At 56.2% G+C, this 24,507-nt stretch overlaps 2 protein-coding genes across 5 annotated transcripts in view; one reads left to right on the top strand and one right to left on the bottom strand.

The window, feature by feature from the left end:
• The window catches only part of DDX11 (DEAD/H-box helicase 11), a 31,449-nt gene extending 25,487 nt beyond the window's left edge, over positions 1-5,962 (top strand). For 2 of the 3 annotated variants that reach the window (XM_044940966.1, XM_044940964.1), the window contains 9 exons: positions 2,240-2,312; positions 2,597-2,700; positions 3,317-3,466; positions 3,727-3,795; positions 3,874-3,974; positions 4,300-4,384; positions 4,613-4,691; positions 4,835-4,989; positions 5,072-5,962. In XM_044940966.1, the coding sequence (XP_044796901.1) occupies positions 2,240-2,312; positions 2,597-2,700; positions 3,317-3,466; positions 3,727-3,795; positions 3,874-3,974; positions 4,300-4,384; positions 4,613-4,691; positions 4,835-4,989; positions 5,072-5,101 (846 nt within the window). In that variant the 3' untranslated portion in view covers positions 5,102-5,962. The remainder of the gene's footprint in view (positions 1-2,239; positions 2,313-2,596; positions 2,701-3,316; positions 3,467-3,726; positions 3,796-3,873; positions 3,975-4,299; positions 4,385-4,612; positions 4,692-4,834; positions 4,990-5,071) is intronic. The other variant, XM_044940965.1, reaches the window with a different exon arrangement.
• On the bottom strand, positions 314-21,424 carry WASHC1 (WASH complex subunit 1). Of its 2 annotated transcripts, none has more exons than XM_044940967.1 (11): positions 21,198-21,424; positions 18,256-18,409; positions 9,274-9,385; positions 8,920-9,066; positions 8,647-8,783; positions 8,316-8,451; positions 7,957-8,158; positions 7,701-7,865; positions 7,147-7,305; positions 6,504-6,572; positions 314-989 (listed from the first exon to the last, which is right to left on the bottom strand). In XM_044940967.1, exons 2-11 carry the CDS (start codon positions 18,402-18,404, stop codon positions 973-975), a joined length of 1,293 nt encoding a protein of 430 aa, XP_044796902.1. In that variant the 5' UTR covers positions 18,405-18,409; positions 21,198-21,424; the 3' UTR covers positions 314-972. The 2 variants fall into 2 exon arrangements, with proteins under 2 accessions (XP_044796902.1, XP_006069097.1); XM_006069035.3 differs by lacking the exon at positions 314-989 and adding an exon at positions 5,966-6,392 and having other exon boundaries at positions 21,198-21,422.
• Between the last annotated feature and the right edge of the window lie 3,083 nt (positions 21,425-24,507).

Raw genomic sequence — 24,507 nt, 5'->3', positions numbered from 1 at the left:
TTGGGAGGGGAAGGGTCCCTGGCCCAAAGGGCCGGGGGTGGAAGGGTAGGAGGGTGGGGTGGGTGTGCAGCTTGAGCTGGCCAAGCAGCATCCACCAGGTGGCATTGCTATTCTGTCTCTAGGCCAGTGTCTGGGGTCAGGCAGACTGGATGTTTCTGCAGCCTCTTCTCCAGAGAAAGCCATCCTGGAGCTTCAGACCCAGAATGCAGTGGCCTTCCTTTGTTGTACCCACTCTATATACAACTCTCTTTCTCTCTCTTTTATACACTTAAGTTTTAATATACACATTTTAGGGGAGTCTAATAGGAAATCAATAGTAGATCGTAATTCCACCAGGAAAAGACTGCTTTTGGTGTACATCATTACTACAGAATTTGAATATGTAATTGTTACAGATATACAGACACATTTTGAAAACAAAAATGGTGTCTCCACACACTGCTATTGTCATTTGCTTTTTTCACTCAGCAGCAAACATCTTAAACGTTTTTCTTTGTCAGCAAATTGGCATTTATCCTGCCCAACTCGGGCTGCGCTTTATTCCGTTACGTGACTATGTTATATATGACCGCTCTTCAGTGGACAGACTTAGGACTTAGTTTTCAGAAGTTGCGAATCCACAGTGATGTTTCTGTATCAAAGCCAGTCATTTTACTTGACTTTACACAATGCCTGTTAAGCTGCAGTTTGGTTTTTTACAGCACATTAACATCATTCTTTGCTCTGTCCCACAAGGTACTTAGAACAGTTGTAAAATTATACCAACACTCGAACAAACTGTGGCTTGAATTCGTTTACCTGCGTTTATTCTTTGCCCTTGAAGCGCCCCACCAAGGCAGTGTGGTCACTAGGCGTGGAAAGCCACTTGGGAGCCAGCTCTGCTCTGTGCAGTTGTGCTTTGAGTTTGACAGGTAGCCAGGCTTTCTTGGTTTGTTTTCGGTTTCACAGTTTGCCTTTTTACTTTCTTGTGTTCTAAGAGATGTCCGCATCTGCATGGTTCAGAAGTCAGAGCTGTAACAACACATACTCAGTCTCACTACTGTTCCTCTCCAAACTTCTGTTCCCTGTTCCCACAAGTAATCCTTTAGCTTCTGATCTGTCTCCCCAGTGTTTCATTGTGTGTGTGTGTGGTGTGTGTGGGTATCACTCCTCAGCCTTTTGACCAAGATGAATTATATTATGGGGCCTTCCCTGGTGGTTCACTGGTAAAGAGCCTGCCTGCCAATGCAGGAGATGGAAGAGACGCAGGTTCGATCCCTGGGTCGGGAAGACCCCCTGCGGGGGGAGGGCATGGCAACCCACTCCAGTATTCTTGCCTGGAGAATCCAATGGACAGAGGAGCCTGGCGGGCTATAGTCCATAGTGTCACAGAGTTGGGCATGACTGAGCAGCTTAGCATGGCACAACTATATATATATATTTTTTTTTGTAAAAATGAGCAGATATTTTCCCCTGTGCTTTCTTACTTGCATCAGAGGTAGCACATGCAGCCCGACTTCCCTGGCATGCCCACCCTCGTGCACGGGCTGGTCTGTGTCCTTCCCAGGGCTGCACATCCTCTGCTGGGTGGAGGCAGGGTCGGTCCTTCAGCCAGACTCTCTCTTGAAGTACAGATTACAAACAACCTCACGGGAATAATCCCCGTGCATATGTTTGGTTTGTGGAGCTGTGCTTCAGGGGAGATGCCCAGATACGGGATTATGGGTTAAAAAGTAAAAATTGATTTGTTAAGTGCTGTCAAAGTCCCCTTCCCAGTTGTTGTTCTGCTCTGTATCCCACCAGCAGCCTAAAAGAATACCTGTTTCTCCAGAGAGTACTCAAATTTGGGAAATTTTGCCAGTTTGATAGGTGAAAAAACCTGGACCTCTTTAAAAAATACAAATGTGTATGTCTTCTCACTACAGATTCTTACTCAGTAGTTTGGGCTGGGCTTGACTATGTGTGTGTGTGTGTGTGTGTGTATATATATATATATTTTTTTTTTTTTTTTTTTTTTCCAAATAGTGATTCTGTTGTACAGCCAGGGCTCAGACCCACTCTGCCAGGTTGCTGAATTTCCCCCGTTGTTCCCTCAGGTGGTTGGAATGAGGCCGCCAACACCGGCTATCGTTGGTTTTGTCTTTTCTTTCAGCGAATCTGTACCGGGCTTTCCCTTGACCTCTCCCTCCTGTTCTTACGCGCTTGCCCCCTCCCGGCCCAGCCCTCTGGGAGGTGACGGTGTTGGCCTTGTGGTCTGCAGGTGTCCGACTTCCGGGAGCAGCTGCTGGCCAGTGCCGGGGTGGAAGCGGAGCGAGTGGTGGAGTTCTCCTGTGGTGAGGACCCAGGCCCGGGGCGGTGGCAGGGGGGCCCTCGTCACAGTCCAGCCGTGTGTTGTGATCAGCCAGGGGCTAAAGCCATGGCGGTAGGGCTGGGGGTAGGGGAGAGCTTCTGGCCCTGAGTCCCTCTGTCTGCATGTGGAGGCCTGGGCGTCCCAAGTTGGTTCTCTGTGGGAGTGGGGCAGAGGGCGGGTGCTGTAAGTTGCTGGTCTGGGTCTGGGAGACAGGGCTGGGGGTGGGGGGCGTTCTCCATGGACTTAGCCTCACTGGGTCTCGCCCAGGTCACGTGATCCCTCCAGATCACATCCTGCCCCTCATCATCTGCAGCGGGCCCTCCAACCAGATGCTGGACTTCACATATCAGAAGAGGGGGCTGCCTCAGATGGTCAGTCCAGCCAGCGTGCCTGCCGGTGGCCTTCGTGGGGCTGGAAGATGGATTTAGGGCTGGGCACTCTGGCCAGTCCCGGGTATTCAGGCTCCGGGTCTCCCATCTCAGCTGGCACAGGCTGAGCTGTGTCTGTGTGGACGGACGTCCACCAGGGAGGGACTGAGCCGCCCCATCCTCACCCTTTAGCAGAGTGTATGAGCAAGCTGCTCACTACCTCCGTTCTCTTGCCATGTGGCTCTGTGGGTGCCGCCTGGGCAGACATGGGGGTCCTGGGCACAGCTCTAGTGGCTCACTTGGGCGGGTGTGGGGGTGCCGGGCACAGCTCTAGGGGCCTGGCTGTGCAGGGATGAGGGTGCTGGGCACAGCTCTAGGGTCCTGGCTGGGCAGGGATGGGGGTGCTGGGCACAGCTCTAGGGGCCCGTCTGCAGTTTTCTGTGCCCGATTTGTCACAGAAGCATCAGCTGGGCCTGTGGTAGGGAGGGTGGCACAGGACCCACTGAGGTGGTGCCGCCTGGCCGCACCCCATAGCCAATCGCAGCCACCCTGGCCTTGGTCTGTGGGTTTGAGCCTTCTGGGAGGGGCTGCAGGATTGGCTCTCGTCTTCCCTCCCTAGATGGACGAGACGGGCCGCATTCTCTGTAACCTGTGCAATGTGGTGCCAGGAGGGGTGGTCTGCTTCTTCCCCTCCTATGAGTACCAACACCAGGTCTGCGCCCACTGGGAGAAGAGCGGCCTGCTGGCCCGCCTGACCATCAGGAAAAAGGTGAGTGATCGGCACTCAGCTGGACTTAGCACCTGAGAGGATGGTGGCACCCAGAGTTCCTCCCGGGGTTTCTCGTGTGCGGGGGCTTCCCCTAGTGTCTCATGCTTACTTCCAGTCCTGATACCAGGCCATGGGGGGGGTCCCTTTAGGACCCCGGCTCTGTGGGCTTTTCCAGTCCCCACAAAACTTTAAGGCTAAGAGTGACCCAACACCCAGGCAATCTGTGACCCTTTTCTGGGAGGTGTTCTGTTTACCTTCAGATATTTCAGGAGCCCAGGAAAGCACACAGGGTGGAGCAGGTGCTGCTGGAGTACTCCAGGTGCATCAAGGTGAGGCTGCGGGTCCCCAGGGCCCTGAAAGGGGCGCCCACAGTCGGGCGCTGCAGCTCTGGGCTGGTGTTCCCGCAGCACTGCGGCCAGGCCCGGGGCACGGAGACGGGTGCCCTGCTGCTCTCCGTGGTTGGGGGGAAGATGAGTGAAGGTATCAACTTCTCTGATGACCTCGGGCGGTAAGCAGTGGCTTCTCACCCCTCGGGCTCTGACTTTGCACCTGGGCTGACGTCTCAGGTCCACAACTGCGAGGGGCCTGGACTCACCAACTCTGGATTGGGCCCTTTGGGGCCAGCTGGAAAACCAGGTTGCCCTCAGTGGATCAGGACTCAGTTCCCTGGTCTAGACTGGATGTCTGGGCTGATGAGAGAACTTGCTCCAGGTGGCAGGGATGAGGGGAAGGAGAGGCCGAAGGAAGCTGGTGATGGTGGGTGAGGATGGGCCCCTCGTCCTGGGCTTTGGGAACCGCCCACATGCCCCAGCTCATGTGTGCCTCCGCCCTAGGTGTGTGGTCATGGTGGGCATGCCCTACCCCAACATCATGTCTCCAGAGCTGCAGGAGAAGATGGCTTACCTGGACCAGACACTTGTGAGTACCCCCGTGCCTCCCACGGCCGCAACTACCCCTCAACATGTGTGCCTGTTTGCCCCAGAGGGATGGACGTGCTTCCATACTCCTGGATGTCTTCTTGCCTGTTGTATCGGCTGCTGGTGCCCGTGAGGCCCACTGGTCTCGCCCCAGAGCCTCTGTCAGTCACGAAGAACCCCTCGCGGGAGGCAGGCGTCAACCCTGATGGGTCCTCTCTGCCCTTCGCAGCCCAGAGCCCCAGGCCAGGCCCGCCCCGGGAAGGTGCTGGTGGAGAACCTGTGCATGAAGGCTGTCAACCAGTCCATAGGTGAGCCTGGGGCGGTGCTGCTGGCGGGAGGGGTGGCTGCGGGCTGAGGTGACAGGAAGGAGCAGTTTCACCTGCGTCTCTCCGGCCTGAGCACTGAGCAGGGGGAGGGGCACAGAAGGAAGACCCGTCCCCGCTCTGTCCAGGCAGGGCCATCAGGCACCAGAAGGACTTCGCCAGCATAGTGCTCCTGGACCAGCGGTACGCCTCCCCAGCCGTCCAGGCCAAGCTGCCGGCCTGGATCCGGGACCGCGTGGAGGTCAAAGCCACCTTTGGCCCTGCCTTTGCTGCCCTGCGGAAGGTCAGTCCTGCCCTTCTCCTGTCTCTCTGAAACTCTCCCACCCCTGCCCCAGTCTGGTGTCATGGTCTTTCCCTCTCTGCAGTTCCATCGAGAGAAAGCTGGCCTTTCCTGACTGGTGGTCACACCGCTGCCTGGTCGCCAGGCCCTCCCTTTACCTGCCCATGGGCAACTTCATCATGAGCTTGGTCTGCAGGGATCCTGCCTGAGAAGGGAGTGCCGTGGGAGCCCCTTTGGAACTCAGTGGGCTGCCAGGATGCAGGAATAGGTGGACCAGCCAGCAGGAGACAACGAGGCTGACCCCAAAGAAACAGTGACCCCACCATTCCTGGGCTCACCCCCGGGCAGCTGCCCTGCCTGGATGGAGTCTGTTTTCTGCTCATGGGCCCGCTGATTCCTGGCCAGTCTGTGAGCGGCTGTGGAGGCTGCAGCCGCCCTGCCCTGGCCTGTTTCGCAGAATCCACATTCTCAGAGGTGAGATGGCTCTTCCAGCCTCTCCCTTTCTCACTGAAATAGCTGTTCAGACCTTTCACCCTCGGAAACTCAGAATGTTATCCATCCCCACCTCCTGGTGTCGGCAGGGCCATTCTGCCCCAGCTTCCGGTCCCCTCAACCACCTTTTCTCTAAGTCCTTAAGAACTGCTCCCCAGCCTCCCAGCTTCACTTCCTCCCACACTGCTGGCCCTCACCTGCCCCTGGCCCTGCCAGCAGGATCATCCTCCTGGCCTGGCTCCAGGGCCTCCCGCTCAGCCACGGAGCAGACGCCAAGACACCGCCTCCCCTGACATCAGCGATTATGCCGAGGGCCATTAGGCTCTCAGCATGGCTATTTTTAGAGGCCCCGTGTCCATCACGGAGACACTTGCCTGTGTGGAAACAGCCCTCCCTCCATGCAACCCCCCCGCCCCCTAAGCCCCAGCTCCGAGGGGCGTCTGTACAGCCAGGGCCCCTTAACTAAAACTGCACTGCTGGCTTAGGCTCGCGTCTTGCATCGCTTCTTTATTGATTCATGTACTGTTACCGCAGTCTCTAGGGAAGAGGGCACACGCTGGTGAAGGGGGCTGGAGCAAAGGCAGAGGTCGCCCCCCGCCACCATGCCGCCCCCTCTCCCCAGTTTGGCCTCTGAAAGCAACCTCCTTGCTCCTTGAAGATCCCAGCAAGAGAGCTGGAGAGTCGTCCATGACCCTGTCCCCCCAAGGAGCCGGCTCAGCTGTTATGCACGGGGCTGTGGTGCAGTCAGGGACTTGGGGGAGGATAAGCCCAGCCCTAGGACTCCCAGTCATCCTCATCTTCCTCGCCCAGGGGCTGTTGTGGGGGAGGCAGGGGTGGGATGGAGTCTGACATCCGGGCGAAGGCTCCCCCTGGCCCCTCGCTGGCCCCGGACCCAGGTCCTTTCCCGGAGATACCTGGGAGGGCAGATGCTGGAGTGAGGAGCGGGTCTGGGGCACCAGGCCACCCAGGCCCTAGAGACCTGAAAACCGTGAGGAAGGAGGCGGCACCGGGGTCCTGCTTCCTACCTTTGCGCCTCATGGCCAGCTTGTTGAAAAGGTCCGACATCAGGTCCCCGCCCTGGCTGGTGGCTCTCACTGCAGTGGGAAAGCATGGGGACAAGGTGAAGGCACCCGGGGTGGGCTCAGTCCAGCCCATGTGACACCCCGGGGCTCAATCCTGGGGTCCTCTGCACTGTCAAAACCCTGGCCCCTCCACAACCACCAGGTTACCACAGCTCCTGGAGCACTGGTCAGTGTTACTAGGAAAGCAGGTGACCACTGAGTAACGGAGTCGCCACCGCTCTGAGTCGGGCACAGGGAGCAGCACTGGACAGAGGAGCCTGCCCGGGGTCCCCGTCCGGTGCTCAGAAGCACAGCTGGGATGACTCAGGGCTGGGATCCCAGAGCACGGATGCTTTGGGCCCAGATGTGGCATCTGTCAGCACTGGATGCACAGCTGACGTAGCCTGGAGCCTCAAGGGGCCTCGAGAAATGGGACACAACCAGGTCCCCGTCTCTAAAAATATCCCTAGTCCCTGTTTCCTTGGACAATTGGCCAAGTCTAAGCAGGCTCCACCACCGGGCAGGAGGGGCCCGCACACGCCGGGGCAGCCTGCACAGCTCCTGGAGACACGGGCAGAGCGCCCTCCTGCAGCGGGTCCAGACTCACCTTGCTCCTGCTCCTTCTGCTTCTTCTTCTCCAGCTTGCGCTCCTTGACACTGCGGAGCTTGGCCTTGCCGATGCCCCCGGCCTGGCGGATGGACTCTAGCAGAGTGGCCCGGCCACTGGAGGGGTCAACCACTTCCTTGGGTGCTCCTTGGACCGGGGCTGGAGGGTGGAAAGTGCGAGGAAGAAAGGCTGCTGGGGTGGAGCCAGGCTGTGGGCCAGCACCACCCAGGGTGGGTGCCGAGGTAGCCTGGGAGACACACCACTGAAGGGCCACACAGGGACTCTCGCTGTATTTTCCATGGTTACTAGCAGCCGTGTCACTGGTTCAAGGGGAATGGGGGTCCAGGCTCCCTCTACCCCGAAGGTTAGAATTTCAGGGCCCCACAGATACCATTCGGAACCACTACTTTATGAACTTGGGAAAATGTGATTTTGAAATCAGAACTATTCTGAAAATCTAGGATTGATGACCACTTAAGCTACAGAAACCCCTCCAGGGACCCAGAAGTTGGAGGCGCCCCTCCCCCACCCACACGCCCCAGGACTGCCCCTACCTGAAGGGGATGCACCCCCGCTGTCGTCCCCCCTGGCGGGCTGTCCTGGCGGGGCCTGTGGCGGGGGCGGAGGTGGGGGGACACTGATCAGCACGGCTGGAGCTGGGGGAGGCGGTGGAGGTGGCGGGGGCGGTGGGCGTGCCGTCAGCACCCCATCCTCGAGGTCTGGGACAGAAATCGAGTGTCAGGTACCTTAGGAGGCAAGAGGCTGAGCAGGGCAGTGCCCACCCCAGTCCGTCCCCAGCTCTCGGCCCACCTGGCTTGAAGGGCTGGGTCACCTCTGTGTGGAAGGTGGGCAGCTCGGGAATGGCGCCAGGGGCAGAGGGGGCGATGCCAGGGCCCAGATCAGCGCTGTACATGAGGTCGTCAGCCACGCCTGGCAGGTCAGGCAGGTAGGACGGTACGTCGATGTCCGGCACCTGGCCCAGGTCGGGCACGTAGAAGTAGTTCTCCGGGACCTGTGGGTTGGGAGGGTGAGGGGGGCCAGGGAACGGGTCTTGGAGTTTCCCAGGCCCCCAAGCACAGCTGGGCGGGTAGGGGGCTTATCAGACCCCTGGTCCAGACAACACTGGGGGGGCCACACCTCTCCCACCCCCAGGCATCGTCTCCATCCACCTGCCGCTCCAGCTGCTCTCTCCTGCTGATGGACAAAGGGGCATCGAACAGCTTCTCCTCTGTCTCGGCCCCCAGCATCACGTGGGTCTTTGTGACGGCACCGGCCAGGGGGTCCAGGAAGACATACTTCTTGTACCTGGAGAAGGTGGAGGGCAGGGGATGCAGCACCTGTGCTCGGCCCTCGGGCTGGACCACCCTTCTCACATCGTTAGGGCCACAGCTCAAGTTAGGATTATGGCCACCCAGGCCTTACCTGGTTCCTGGGCCATAGACCTCTGCTGCACCCGAGCCTGGAGACCCCCTGGTCCACCCCCCCCCCGCCCCCACTCACAGGTTCTCGGTGGTGTTGAAGAGCAGCAGGGAGCTGACAGAGCTGATGTTGCTGGGGAGCCCGCCCAGCCCTTCCTCAGCCTCGTCTTCAGGCTCCAGCTTGGTGTTCACACACACGGGGAAGAATTTCAGCTTCTCCTGGGGTGTGGGGAGATGGGAATTGACTGAGGGAGGCGGGTTTCGGCTCCAGGCCAAAGTGCTCCCCCCACTCCCCCAGCAGTCAGAATCCTCTGGGGCCTCGGTTCCCCCCAGGGTACAGGGCACCCCCACAGACCTGCAGGGCCCGCTCGTCCAGGGGGCGGTGCTTGCTCTGGATCCTGTGGCGGGGACGCCTCTGCAGGCCGGGGTCCTGGGCCCCCGTGAAGATGGAGCCATACTCCTGCAGGCGCTCAGGGGCAGGGTACTTGGCGCTAGAGAACACCTGTGGACACAGGGCGTCTGGTCACTCCTGCTGGGGCCTGAGAAGCTCCAGCCATCCTGGGTTTGGGGTGGAGGGATTGTGGGCAGGAGGAAACCTGAGGGGTAGTGGAAGCAGGGACCCGGCAGCTTCGGAGGCATGGGGAGAGGGGAAAGAAGAGGACTTTTGGGACCACCAACCAGCCAGAGAACAGAGCTACACGCTTGCTACCTTGATGGCTTTCTTGCTGCCCTTGATCTTCTCGATCTTGGCCTGGGCCAAGGACACCCTCTCCCCGATGGCCTGCAGCTGACTCCGGCTGAGCTCTACTCGCTGGGAGATCCTGCCACCAAAAAAAAAGGCAAAACAAAAACTAATAACCAGGGCTGGAGGCTCCTCCCCAAGCCCCTGCAGCCTCTGGCCCCCCTTCTGTTTCCAACAGCAAACAGGTGAACGGGGACTCGGGTAAGGGCTTGTGCCTGAATTTTTTGTTTTGGCCACGCCCCACAACATGCAGGATCTTAGTACCTGACCAGGGATTGAACCCATGCCCCTGCAGTGCAAACACAGTCTTAACCCCTGGACCGCTAGGGAAGCCCTCAGGTAAGGGCTCTTAAAACAGCAATATCCTGCTTGTCAGGGCTGATCCTGGAACTGCCCAAGTGACCTCGATCAGGACCATCCAACCTGAACGGTCTGGGAAGAGACTATATTCCGTTCCCTGGAGCTCTGGGCAGGGACAGGCAATCACCCTGGCACCAAGCTGGCACCTGTACGTGCCACCTGAAAGGATATAGTGCCCACCCACCAGGGCTTTCATTCTCAGGCCCAGGTGAGCAGAGACAGAATCTTCATGACTGACATGGAGGAAATTAGAGCTTAGCGAGGCTGAGCAACAGGTCAGACTGGTCCTGATTCCAGTCCCAGAGCTGTCCATAAGGAACTGCCTGACTCAGGGCAGGAGGCTCTGGGTAAACCCTAGTCCCCATTGAGGTTCTCACAGCTGTGGGTGGGCTGCCAAAGGGCTGCCCCTCCCCTTCCCATGATTAGCGGGCTCCAGCAACAGGGTACCCTGTTAGTTCCTGAATATGCCCAACGCTGCCTTGTCATATGGCCCAGCCATCTCCCCACACGGCTGGTCCTTCACTCCACTCAGCCCCTGGCCAAAGCCTCCCGGAGACAGAGTTTAAAACTCACTGTCACTTTCCAACCCCTAGCAGGCTCTATTGTTACACACTGCCACCTGTCACCATCACAGAGACATCATTTTGCCAACAAAGGTCTGCAGAGTCAAAGCTATGGTTTTTCTGGTAGTCATGCAGGGATGTGAGAGCTGGACCATAAAGGCTGAGCACCAAAGAATTAATGCTTTCCAACTGTGGTGCTGGAGAAGACCTTTGAGAGTCCCTTGGACTGCAAGGAGATCAAACCAGTCAATCCTAAAAGAAGTCAATGTTGCACTGATGCGAAGAGCCAACGCACTGGAAAAGACCCTGTTGCTGGGAAAGACTGAGGGCAAGGGGAGAAGGGGGTGACAGAGGATGAGATGGCTGTATGGCATCAGTGACTCCATGGATGTGAGTTTGCGCAAACTCAGGGAGGTAGTGAAAGACAGGGAAGCCTGGCATACTGCAGTTCATGAGGTCTCAAAGAGTTGGACATGACTTAGCAACTGAACAAGAACCACCTGTCGCCATGTGTCTCCTGCCTGGGGGCTCCTGCACTTGGGGCTCTGTTCTCTGCTGTGTTCCCAGTACGTGGCACTGTGCTGGGCACCTGAAGGGCTCCTCTGCGGTCACTGAATGGCCAACACCACATGCCCCAAGGTAAATGCACACGCACCTCACTTTCACTATTCAGCAGCACAAGGTTCTTCTCACTTCCCAGGAGCCCCAGCCCACCCCACCAGGGTGCCCTCTGCCCAAGAGCCCCCCTACCTCCAGGAACACCAGCCCCTGACCACGGCCACAGTTCGTGGATGGCAGAAGGGCCTGCGGTCTCTAGTCAGAGACCACATGGCGAGGGAACTCAAGGACTTTTTTACCAGCCCTCATCAGCCAGTTTCACAAGCCCAGGGTCTCCACCCCGATGAAGTCTCCTTGATTACTCCTGTGGCCGCTCGTGTGCAGGGGCTTGGGGACGCAGAAGATGGGCTCCAAGCAGGTACCCAAACCAGCTTAGTTTTCCTCGACAGGCTGGTCTGAGTGGGGCAGCAACGCATACCAGAACAAAAGGCACAGCTTCCTTCCAGGAGATATGGAACCAGTGACCTGTCTGGGCCCACTTTCTGGCAGGGAGGACGGGTTCTCTACTTGCACACAGGCCATCTCCTCTAGTTCCCAGCTCAGCCCCATGCTGCTGGGGGATGAAGCAACCTCACGGTTAACATAATGGCGGCATAGAGGGTGGACGTCAGAACTGGACACAGACAGAGCCTGCTCTCTGTCTGATTTCTCAAAGTTGCATACATCAAGCTTAACAGTGAGCCCTGGCAAATTTCTGGAATGGATTATTAAATACAGGGTCCTGAGAAATCTGAATGGAAGAGGTGGATCCCCAGGGCCAGCACTGTTCTAAATTTACAGCGTTTTCTGGCAGGGTTATTAGCCCGGTGTATGAGGGGAAAAACCTTACACACAGTGCAGCCTGAGTCAGCAAGGACGCTGATGGCTCCTCACAAAGTCCTGTGGACGAGATGGAGCTGGGGGCTGGAGAAGAGCACACGTAGGAAAAATCAGAGCGAGCCAGAGAACAGCAGCACCCGGAAGGCACCATGGGCTGATTTCAGTCGTGAACAAAGGTCTCTGGCAGGGCCCTGCACAGCTCACCCAGTGCTTGATGAGGAAGCTGGGGTATCCAGTGAGAAGGCCCCCAAACGGTCTGCACGGCGGAATCAAGACCCACGTGAGCTGAAAGGCCAGGAAAGGTGACACTGATACAGAAGAACTTGAAGCTCAGCACGCAGGCTTAAAAAGCAAGTGCACACACACAGGGGACAGAGGTCGAGCAGGAGCTCAGGTGGAGGAGGACCTGACGACTTTGGTCACCTAGGCGCTAATGGCAACCTGGACTAAGGAAGTGAGTCCGTGGAGCACACAGCACCATGTTCCTTTCCCACCTTCTTTCAACAAACGGGATGTCCACTCTCTTGGAGGCATGGCAGAGGAAGCAGAGCCCTGGACTCATGAGCTCATCTCCTGGACATCCCACTCACCCACAGCCGTGTCCCCTTCAAACCAGGTCCACACCTTAAGAGGACCCTGAATTCCCTTCCAGGCTACAGGCTCTGCCTGAGTCACGGTTGCATCACTAGCACCTGGGACAGCACCTGACATGGAACACAGCAGCTAGGTAAGACGTGACGAGGTAACGAACGTCCAGAGGAGGGTGAGGAGCAAGGTGAGGAGTGAGAAGCTCACGTCATACAAGGTAAGTGAAGGACATTCGGTCCAAAGATGAGATGACTTTGAGAATGTAACTCCCTTCCGATACCAGAAGACCGCCAGCCCTGTCAGGTGGGAAGGCAACTGTCAATGCAGAGAGTGGGTGCATCAGAGTCTGTGGGGGCGGGGGGAGCAGTGTGTGTGACACGGATGCAGACCTCAGTGCTGCAGAGGAGAACGTCCTCGTAAACCACCGTCTGGCCTGGGAAGCCATCAGACTCCAGCCGGATGCCCACTGTCAGGGTGCTCCGGGCTGGATTCCTGTGAGGGACAGGACGGAAGATGAAATTCCCAGAGTTCTATTCTTATCTAAGTAATGTCCTGCTTGTTGACAAAGGCCTCAGGCAGCCCAATCTCAGACCAAGGGTGAGAGAAGAGGTTTCAGCTGGCGGGTCATCTCTCCTGACTGGCAGGGACAGGCTGGAAGGCAGTGTTGGGAAGGAAGGCCTGTGAGGGCAGGTGGGGTGGGGCCCGAGAGCCAGGACTGATCAGCAACATCCACTGTGAACAGGACGGTGCCAAGAGGGTGGCTTGTCTGTTCCTCATCTAGACCCCACGGCTCAGCTTCCAGGCTCATCCCTGCAGCTGCGTCCGCAGTGTCACCAGGACCCCAGCAGGGAGGGGCAGGCTCAGTGGGTCTGCTCAGAGCCTGGGGCAGAGAGAAATCAGGCAGCACACGCCTGTTTCCAAGGAGACAGACAACTGCCATGTCCCCAAGCCCTGGGGACAGGAGCAGTATGGCCGTGGGCAGGTCACTTAACTGGTCCATGTCCCACCTTCTTCAGATGAGAAGCAAAGCTGGTAACTTCTACGTCGGAGAGCTGCCATAAAGGTCAAAGTCAGTGATATGTGTCTCATGACCCAGACAAGCCAACAAGTCCCCAGAACACGGTCAACACCTGCCTGGACCACCCACAGACTAGGTGGGGTGAGGGGCCCCAGGCAGTGCTGAGTAGACCCGGAGAAGAACATTCCAGACTCCAGACAAGGACACGGCACACTGCAAGGGAGCACCGTGGAGGGCAGAGAGTTCCTCTGCCGGGGCCTGGGGCGTGAGGCGATCAAGGTCAACGAGGCCCCCAGGGGGCCAGGACAGCGCCTGGGCTGCCTGTCCCATCACCTCCGAAGCTGAAGCTGATCCCCACAACCCTCTGTGGAGATCGCCTATGGAGCCAGGCAGGCCCAGGGCTCCCTTGGGGCTGCTGCTGCTCCCAGCATCATACCAGTCAGCTGGTGGTGGTGGGCGGGGGAAGACCCCCAGCCCTAACTGCCGCTTCCCTCCCCTCCCCAGCACCCTGCCATCAGCCCTCTGAGCAGCTCTTGCTTTCCCCTGGATCTTCTCCACTAGCTGGGGTAATTAAGAGCGATCTGCTAATTATGCAGGCAGCTGATTGAGGCCTCCTAACCCTAGGAGGCACCAGGTGCCAATTAGGGGGAGGAGGGGGGCATGGAGGAAGGGGAGAGGATGGAGGAAGTGAGGAGGAAGAGAGGGGAGGGGAGGTGGGGGGGGTGGAGAAAAGACAAGGGAAAAGCTCTGCAGAGGGCAAGTGGTCAGGCTGGGGCCGCTGGAAGGGCCGTCTCTAAATCCGCCGTTCACACAGTCCACTGCACTCCTCCAGCAGCCCCTCTGCATGTCATCTAAGTCATGTGGAGCAGGTGACGTCTCTGGGTAGCTATTTTGGGGCTGGCATCTCCCAGGTGACGAGGGGCAGGTGAGGGCGGGAGGTCTGCTAGGCAGAAGAGGCCGGGGAGGGGCTGTGAGGAGCGGTCCAGGCGCCTGCAAGGTCCTTGTCATTCTCTCCAGCTCTGTAGACTTGGCTGCGGCAGAGCAGAGCTCGGAATGCTAATACCCTATGAGCTCACCTGCCTGCAGAGCTGGGCACGGGCTCCAGGGGGGCCAAGGGCTGCGCCTGGGCCTGAACAGAGGGGAGGGGAGGGGAGGGGAGGCGAGGGGGCTCTTCTCTGCAAGAGGAGTACGTTCAAGGGGAGCGATTCCAAGCTGGGGTCACATCCCCACTGCAAAAGCCCATGAGGACAGAAGAGCCTCAGGCTCGTAGGTGGCTGGGGGATAGGGGGACAGGGCTCGGCATCCCCACTCCTTGTCATCCCCGACCCCTCCCCCACCTTCGACCTCGTTCCCAATCTGTCACCAAGTCCCATCACCGTTCCCTTTAAAGTGTCTCATCCGCCTGCCCTGCACCACAGCCCCCCTCCTTGGCCCCTGTGCAGCTGCCTGATGACCCCTCTCAGCTCTCTGTCCCATCACTTCCTGCTCAGAACCCATCAAGGCTCCCAAAACCCTGGGCTTAAGCTCAAAGCCCCGTCCAGCTGGGAGAAGCCCTCACAGCCCTGATGTGGCCCAGCTCTCCCCTCACCCACTCCTCCCACCAGGGACTGTCCCAGCATTGTGGAGACATGAGAAGGGCTTGGTGGTGGTGGGCGCAAACACAGAGGCTGACTTTCACTCCACCCTGCAGTGAAGGAGCAGACCGCAGGGACAGTGGCTTCTGGGCTGGGGTGCTCAGGTCCCTGCCGCCCAGGCAGCCTCAAGCCCCTGGCGCCCCTTTCCAGGTCCCATGCAGACTGCATTCCCTATCCCTCAGCAGAACTTGCCCCATGTGGCCCCCCTTCAGGAGGCCTTCCCTGACTCGGGAGCAGGCGGTCATGTTCCTCTCACCATCTGCTCCCTCATTTCATCACAGCCAGCCTCCACTGGGGATGCCACTGCTCCCACAGGCCTGGTCCCCACATTTCAGGTTAAACCCTAGGTTCTGGGGATTAGGCATGTGAGCAAGGGCTAGGCCAGCCGCTGTGTTACCCCCATGCTGCCCCAGCCATGGCTCTGGGACTGCCGTGAGGCTGGGGCTTCTGGGGAGGCGCTCTTTCCTGCTGGACCTGAGCTGTGGGCCCACTGGTCCCCTTGCCAGAGCAAGGCCTGTCTGGGAGTGGGGCCAACCCAGAGGCAGCAAGCAGGGAGGGGATGAAAGCAAACTGGTCCTCACGACATCACTGAGCCCTGCGGCTCCAAAGCCTGCTCTGCCGACTGGTTACTTTTGCTTCAGTTGGCTTGGGGAATCTAACTGATAAATGTGCTGCCAAGTCTTGCTTCTCTCTCCTCTGGATCCCCAGATGCCCACACAGTGCATGCTACACAGCTCAGAATCAGCTCAGCCGGTGGCTCTCCCCTCTGAAATGATGCAGCCCCTGAGCACAGGGACCACACGGCCATGCATCATTGGTATCCCTCAGTCCCAAACGCTGGGCGCCTGCTGGGAGAGGGGCAGGGCCACCTGGAAGTCGGCTGTTTAGGGGAGCACCCTGCCAGCCCTGGGCCTCAACGAGCCCACCACCCCTCCATGTGACATGGCCTTCCTGCTCTCTGCTTCTCCCATCCAGGAGCAGAGGAACCTGGAGATGGCTACAGGAAGGGAAAGCACACTAAGAATCCAGTGCTCCCCTTACAGACAGGCAGGCACGCAGTCACGGTCCTGGTGAGGAAACACAAGCATCTCTGACGGGCTGTTTCATCATGAGATGTGGGGTGACCGGTCTCTGGCACTAGTGGCTTTTAAAGGCCTGTGTCCTCTTGCTTAGGTGACCCCTGGATATATTTAGCACCTAACACTTTCTATAACTACTGACAACAGGTAATGGAGGGCTAGCATAGGCGGCAAATGAGCAGAGATGATGTTACTAGATAACAAGAGGGAACATTTACTAGATGCTTACTATCTTCGGTTCCTTTATACATTTCAATTCATTTCATCTTAACAATGATCCTCTGAGGAAGGCACCATTATCACTGCCATTTTATGGATGGGAACATTGAGGCTTTATAGGGAGGTTAAGAGCAAGCAAATGGGGAAGCCAGACTGGAGCCAGGAAGTCTGCTCCAGAGTCAACCCCCTTAATAAGGCCCCACTCTCAGTTACATTCACATCCTGGAGAGGCCTAGGGCTGCTGCTGCTAAGTCGCTTCAGTCGTGTCCAACCCTGTGCGACCTCAGAGATGGCAGCCCACCAGGCTCCCCTGTCCCTGGGATTCTCCAGGCAAGAACACTGGAGTGGGTTGCCATTTCCTTCTCCAATACATGAAAGTGAAAAGTCAAAGTGAAGTCGCTCAGTCGTGTCCAACCCTCAGCGACCCCATGGACTGCAGCCTTCCAAGCTCCTCCCTCCATGGGATTTTCCAGGCAAGAGTACTGGAGTGGGGTGCCATCGCCTTCTCCAGGGCCTGGGGCAGCCATGTGCATTAGAGGGCAGCTCAGAGGCATTAGAGTCAAGTGGATCTAACATTGGGACTCTCCGTCTGGAGACAATGGCCCCATTTTCTGCCTCCACTGGGTAAGGCTTCTGGGAAGAGGTGGGGTTCCAGTTGGTGGAGGAGGAGACTGCACGCTGCAGTGGTGGGGGTCCCTGGTCTGGGATACAAGCAGGGGACAGTGGGGGAGACTTGGCCAGGAGAGGGACCTGAGTCAGGCGGTCAAATGCTCCAGCCGGGGAAGCACAGTGTGGGCATCCAGGGAGAAGCGCTAGCCCATCTTAGCTTGCTCATGACCAGAGAAACAGGACCTTACATAGGATAAAACTAGGGAACCTTTGCAGAAAACAGCAAACACCACGCACACACGTTCAACCAACACTGAATGAAAAATCACAAGAGCCTGAGAGCTGAGCTGGATCGGCGCTAGGGGTACAAACAGCCACCACTCCCCACCCGGGACCACTGAGGAACCAAGGCCACCTTGCCAGCCTCACGAAGCCCCTTGCTCCAGCCACGCTGGCTTCCACTCAGGCCCCTCTCCACTTTAGTTCATGCCCTTCCTCCTTTCTTGAAGGTTTTCCCCCCAGCCTACCCACTCACAGTATCTCCCCTCCCACCGGTCCGGCTTTTCCTCACAAATGTCTTCCCTGACCCTGCAAACCAAGTCAGGCCTCTTATCACAGAGATAGGGGTAATTCCAGAGCCTGGAGCTCCAACACCTGGGTGTGACTCCTAGTTCCACCGCTCAGGCAAGTCTCCTGACCCTTTTCCCAGAGTTTCCTCATCGACAAAGTGGAAATAACAGAAGCTCAGACAAAAAGTTGTTGAGGGACTTCTCTGGTGGTCCAGGGGCTAAGACTGCGCTCCCAGTGCAGAGGGTCTGAGTTTGATCCCTGGTCAGAGAACTAGATCCCACAAGCCGCAACTAAGACCCAGCACAGCCAAATAAATAAATACATGTTGAAAAAAAAAACTGTTGGGAGTGTTGAATGAGTGAGCACACTCAGGTCACCGGTGGCACACGGTTAATGCGGTGCAAGTATTAGGTGTTACGAGACAGCAGAGACTGGCTTTACCACAACTGCAACCAACCCCCGACTGATCGCTTCGAGTCTGTCTCTGCTGCTGGAGCGGACCCTCCAGCTGGGCAAGGATGCTGCCTTATTAAAGGGCCCAGAGCCTTGCACACAAGAAATGCTGGATAACCAACCATGGGCTGACTGGTGGAACAGGCGAAGGAACAGGGCACCCCAGCAAGGGAAGAGCAGTTGGGAGAGTCATACCACCGCCAGGGCCCGTGGATGCATGGGGAACCCCAGGGCTAAGCGGGATGGTAAACAGTGAGTGCTTACAAGAAAAAGTTCTAAGCAGGGCACCCAGCTTGGCCCCCTGGGCACAGGGAAGCCAGCTGGGTCCCCCTCAGGACCGAGAGTCACCACAGAGGTGCTCCGAGAGGATGCCTTTGGGACTGGAGAGACGACTGCCCGGGCCAGGGAGCAGCACCCACCTGCTGAAGATGTCTCCAGAAACCTTCTGTAGGTACTGCAGGGCATCCGCCACCTGCTGGATGGCCTCCTCTCGCCGCAGGTCTGGCTGAATGAGGGGCACTGCATAGGTCTGACCGGCCAAGGAATGCTGGGTCCCCGTGGGGGTCATGGTGCCTGGGGGACAGAAGGGAGCATCAGGACCCCCCTATACTTGCTCACACCCACCCAACACAGGGCCAGGTGCAGGAGAAGAGCATGCACGCAGCCCCCCATCCCAATGGTCTGCATGGCTTCAGCCTGCGTGGCAGTCGGGGGGCTCCCAGGAGCTGCTGTTCTGTCAATGCTGGTTGAGTGAACAAGGGAAACTGTAAGGACCAGAGATGGACACAAGGCATTCAGAGGGCACTGACTGGCTGCCACAAGGTGGGTGCATGGTACCCGGCTAGGTGCCCCTGCCCTACCTCATCTCACCTCAACCTCCCAAGCCTGGATGAACAATAAAGAGACCGTGGCTGCAGAGTGAAAAAGAGGGATGGACTGCAGGGCAGGGGGGAATTGCCTGTGTCTACTGCCGGGTACTAGCAAATGGCACCGGTTCTGCAAGAGCACAGAAAATATGGACTCTGGGTTCTTCCTCTTCTGGTCCCTGGGACCAGCTCCCGAGAAAGGACAGGCAATGGCGGGAGGCAGGGATGTCCGGCTTCTGCTCTCCCAGATTAGAGCTGCGCGTGGAGTGGGGGGAGGCAAGAGGAAGGACACATGGGAGGTGGACGGGAAGGAAAAACCCTCCTTCGAACTGCAAGAGGAGGGCAGAGTCAGTCTATTTATACTGGCTTTAATTAACTCCACTCCCTGGTGCCACCAAAGCAGCAATCACCGCAGACAGCACTGATGTGATTGGCAAGAGAGGCATAGGGCAGAATATTAAGGCACCAAGCCCCTATAAATAGGCCTAATCACGGCCCCTCGGTAGAAGACCGTGAAGAAGACATTAATCAGCCTGGCACCATGGCCCAGACCTGCTCTCCTAGGTTGCAACAGAAGTGTGGGTGGGGCTGGGTAAGTCAGTCCAGGGTGGGTTTAGGAGGCTTTGTTTGAGCTTCAAGTCCTATGTGACCTGGGGTAAGTTGCTTGCCTTCTCTGAATCTCTGATTCTTTCCACTTCTCATCCCACAGACTGAGAATGGCACTGCCCTCTGAAAAGTGGTTATGCTCAATGCTTCACACCAACATCCTCACCATGCTGGAGCTTACTCCTTCTCGCCCTTTGCTGGCTTCCCCAACTCTACCTTCCACCCAGCTTGTTCTCTCCTACCCTTCTGAGGCCAGCACTTTTCCTGGTCTGAGATGACCAGTCTGCTCTCCAAGCCTTTCTCCAGCGGTGAACACCGCAGCTTCCTACACCTGAGCCTGCCTAGCACCCTCGTCAGGATTCTCGGAGTAACTCATCACCTCCCCACCTCTCCTCCCACCATCAAGTGACCAAAGTGGAGCCAACTGATCCCAAACCACCCCCACTCCTGCCCCTCTTTGCATTTGCAGTGATGCAGCTCTGCTGGGCATCCCAGCTTAGTTCAGTATCTCAGTTTTCCCACCTGTAAGACAGAGAGGGAGGAAAAGGCAGAAAGAAGGTACTTTCTGTGCTCATCTTGAGATGCCCTTCTCATGGTCAGTCACCCACCTAATGTGTGTCTGTCCACGCACCAGGGGGGGCAACAGGCACAAAGCCCCCTGGCAAGGAAATAGCAAGTCTGTCAAAGAACTCAGAGCCTCAGTACAGGTGTCCAGAGCTTTTACTCATTCTGTCTAACAAGGGCTGATCAACTATCAGGCACTGGTCCTGACCACAACTGAGAAGAATAAGACGCTATGCTAGCTGTGAAGACAGCGTGGAAAAGAATTAAACAGTCGGTGTTAATGCTCTAATCCAGGTGTGAACCCAGTGCTAGGGGACAATGAGGAAGGAGCAAGTGGGGTCAGGGAGTCTGGAAAAGCTCTTGGCAGAAGCTGTGTCTCCCTACCAGGCCTGGGAAAGAGGGCAGGGAGAGCACCCCACGGAGAAGGGGCAGCTGAACAAAGGTGTGTAGGGAAGGGCAAGTGGTTTGGGCAGGGAAGATAAAACCATCCTTGGAGGAGGAGCAGAAAAAGACAGTGGCCAGACTGAAAAACACTGATGGCAAGGAGTACGACTTGAGCCTCAGACCTGCCATCCGGTATAGGGGCCACAAGCTACAGGGCTCCTGAGCACCTGAAATAAACGATGCTCGTCTGAATGTAGATGGAGTCGAAGTGTAAAATACACACCGAATTTCATACTTCCTACCAAAACGAAGAAAATATCTCATTAAAAATTTAAATACTGATGACATCGTTGAAAAGACCATACTTTAAACACAGTGGGCTAAGTAAAGTGTATTACTAAGTTAATTTCGCTCTTCCCTTTTAAAGTCACACATGTAACTCGTAGTTTCTTGCACAGTATTTTTTTCCTTGACGGCGGAAGCTACCTTTGACTCTACGGCTTAGAGAATCTTGGTAAACACTGTGGATTCTCAAAGGAGAGTGAACATACAGCAAATCGACTCTCACAAATTCTGCTTTTACAATAAATTTGCAAGTGTTGGCATACCGACACCCACACCGGCTGGGGGCAGGAACCCAGGCAGGGTTATAGCGGTGTGGGGTCAACCAGGGGCCGGGAGCCGGGCCCTCCTCGCAAACCGGTCGGGGTTCCCCGGGGCCCCAGGTTGCGGAGGGGGAAGCGGCGAGGGCGCGTACGGAGGCCCAGTCCGAACCCAGCGGACTGACGCACGGCCAGTAGGCGTCCGAGGCGGAAGTCACCCGGCCCGGGCCTCCCGGCCGGAGTCCCCTGAAGCCGCTCCCGCCTCCGTCCGTCCCCTCGGCGACCCGCCCCCAACACCCCGTCTCCGTCCCGCCATCCCAGCCAGGCCTGCGCCCTCACCTGCGTTACGCCCGCCGCTTCCGCGACGCGAAGCGCCGGGCCCCCACAGCCGCCCGCTCCGCCTCCTGGGTGATCCCGGCCCGGAGCTCCAGCCCCGCCTCCAGCCGTCAGTTCCGCCGGCTACGCGCCGCGGGTCTGGGCCCCCAGCAGCCGCCCGTCCCCTCAGCACCTCCTTGCCCGGCGGCCAGACGCGACCCCCACGCAGCCCCGCCCCCGTGCCCTCTGCCCCCTCTCCCCGCGCAGCCGCTCCCTTCGCCGCGCGGCCCCGCCCTCCTCGGCCCCGCCCCCGCGCGGCCCCCGCCCCCCGCTCCCGCTCCACCCACTTCTCTGTGATGCACTTGATTGTGTCTTTCTCTGCCCGTGTTTTCAGGGCTTGGCCTCTGCGGGCGGAGCTCCCCAGAGTCCGCCCAGTGCCCGCCCTCCCTTAGATAGTAAATGCCAGACACAGAAGGACCACGCTGTGCGAAGTGTCCCATAGCCGCCAGATCCAAACAGAACCAGAGCTGTGGTTGCGGTGGAAGCGTTATGGTTTAATGGGTTCAGAGCTCCTGACCGTCTGTCCTGGACTACACTTTAGTCAGGCTCCTCTGAATCCTCTTCCCAACTAGGCCTCCACTTGCGTAGCCCAGTTTTAGCAAGAATCCTGTCACTCGATTTAGCCAGAAACCTCCGCCCTCTTATCTGGCCAAATTCCTTCCTCCCTTACCCGCCACCTGCCCCCCATCCCTGTCCCCAGGTGATGTCCCACCCCTCACCTGCCCGCCTGCGGCGAGAATCCTAGCCTAGAATTACCTAGAATTCTCTCTTAAGTAAATTTCCATCCACCTCCATCCCCTACCCTACTGTTTGTCCAGAAGTCCCCACTTGCCTGCTGTTTTGGGTCTCTAATGACCTCTCTTTTCCCCTGTTGCCAAGTCCCGAAAAATCTGCTTTTACCACTTCAGTGACTGTGCGGCTCTGGTTTCCTTTCACATGTTGGTTTGGGACGATGACAGAGTTCTGGATATTGCTGATGGTTGCACGACGAGGTGAATGTATGTAATGCCACTGCACTGTACACTGAGAAATGGTTAAAATGGTAGATTTTATGATATGTCTTTGTTTCAACAAGAAAAAAGGCCTAGATGGTTGTTTAAAATACTTAAAAAGTTAAATACATAAAAGCAGCATCAGTGCAAAGATCCTGTAATAGTCCCTCCTGTGGTCCGTTGGCTTGCCTCAGAATTCTTGTCCCCTCTCTTTTAGGGTTGCCAGATGAAAACAGAAGATGCCAAGGTCATTTGAATTTCAGATAAAAAAAAAAGTTTTTTATTTTTATTTTTAATATAAGTATGTCCCAAACTGAGCATGGGGCACACTTACATTAAAAAAATCATTTATTGTTTATTTGAAATTCAGGATTATTAAGTGTTTTGTATTTTTTTTGCTAAATCTGGCACAAATTTCTCTCTACTCTCTTCCGATTACTCTCAGAATTTTGTCCTCCTTCCCTACCCCTCTCTGCATCCTTCCCTGGGAGAGTTAGGATGAAATGTCTTTTTTGATGAATAGACCCCAGTCTTTGCAGGCTGCAGCATACTATTCCCACCAATGATGGGAAAGAGATGGGTTTGCACTTGTATTATAGACCAAATGTGCACCCCTTCCAATACATTAACACCTAACCCCCAAGGTGACAGCATTTGGGCTGGGGCCTTTAGGAGGTAATTAAGGGCAGATAATGTCACGAGCGTGGGGCTCTCATGAGGGGAGACAGCCCTGATGACAAGAGATACTCTGTCTTTCTGCAACAGTAAGGACACAGACAAAAGGGAAAAGGGCTCTCTCCAGGAATCAAATTAGCCGGTACCTTGATCTTGGACTTTGGAGCCTCCAGAACTGTGAAAAATAAATTTAAGCTGTTTAAGCCACTCTATGGTATTTTGTTTTTGACTAACACAACCTGCAAGCTTGTTTCCCCCTCACTCCACCTGAGCTGAGCTGATTGGCTTAAGGTATCCAGAACACATCAAAGAGGGACTGATGGGGTCTCGGCTGCTGCATTTGTAAACTAGGGTTAAGGGTTGAGCACGGGAGAGAAAGGATGTCTAAGTGCTCTGTGATCTGTGAAGTGTGTTCAGACACTAAGGGCTCGGGATGTCTGTCTGTACATAGACATGTGCCCACGTGCTCCACACATCAAACCCAGCTGTCTTCTCAAAAAAGTGCTGCAAGACAGCACACCCACCCGGAGCAGCCAGCTCACCCTCCAGACTGCTTACCCTCACTTCATCCAAGTCCTCTACCTCGTCTACCACCCACTGGCTACCCCACACTTCACTTCAAAGTTTTCCTAGGAGCTGGATTGCAAAGACATTTAACCTTGGCCACTTGAGCTGTAGTGATAATGCTGAGGATAAAGAAAAGCTGAGTGTCGTCTTAATATGTGGACACTGGGGCCCCACCTGCCGCTGGTAACCCATCATGTAATTCTATTCACACAAAATATCCAGAAAAGTCGATGCAGGTTGGTTGTTTCCAAGAATGAGGGGAAGGGGTAATGTGAAACGGCTTCTTAATGGGTACGTGTGTGCTCAGTCGTGTCCGACTCTTTGCGACCCTATGTACTATAACCCGCCAGGCTCCTCTGTGCATGGGATTCTCCAGGCAAGAATACTGGAGTGGGCTGCCATGCCCTCGCCCAGGTGAGCTTCCCCACCCAGGGATCGAACCCGAGTCTCTTGTGTTGGCAGGTAGGTTCTTTACCACTGAGCCACCTGGGATGCCCTGCCTAATGGGTACAAGTTTTTAATTGGGGGTGATGAAAGGTTTCAGAGCTACACAGAAGGAGGGGTTTCACAGCATTGTGTGTGCACTAAATGCCACTGAATTGTTTGCTTTAATTTTTTTACATTTATTGAATCATTATTACAAGCACATCTACAAGACATTTTGTTTGATGGTTTGGGGAGTGAAAAATAATTTAATGGCCTGATTGGGAAATGAGAGACACAGATGAAAAACAACACAAGGCCATATCTTACAAATTTAGTTGATAAAGAGTAAAGCAAGGCTGTATTATTGACTGCATGATGATTAAAATTTTTTGTGCTTTTTTTTTTAATATATTTTTTATTGGGCTATAGTTGATTTACAATGCTGTGTTAGGAGCTGTTCACTTTAAAAGGGTCAGTTTGTATGGCTATCACCTCACTCTAAAAAACGAAACTGATAGACAAGGCTGGGGCATGAGAAATGCTGTCTAAGCACTAGGGGAAGAAAGGAAGCAAAAAGGTAAAATATAGATGTGAGCCCAATCTACTTCTTTTTA

The sequence above is a fragment of the Bubalus bubalis genome, chromosome 4 (assembly GCF_019923935.1).
Source record: "Bubalus bubalis isolate 160015118507 breed Murrah chromosome 4, NDDB_SH_1, whole genome shotgun sequence".
Classification (NCBI taxonomy): Eukaryota; Metazoa; Chordata; class Mammalia; order Artiodactyla; family Bovidae; genus Bubalus; species Bubalus bubalis.
The sequence above is the reverse complement of the archived record's forward strand: the minus strand, read 5'-3'. Positions and strand labels throughout refer to the sequence as shown.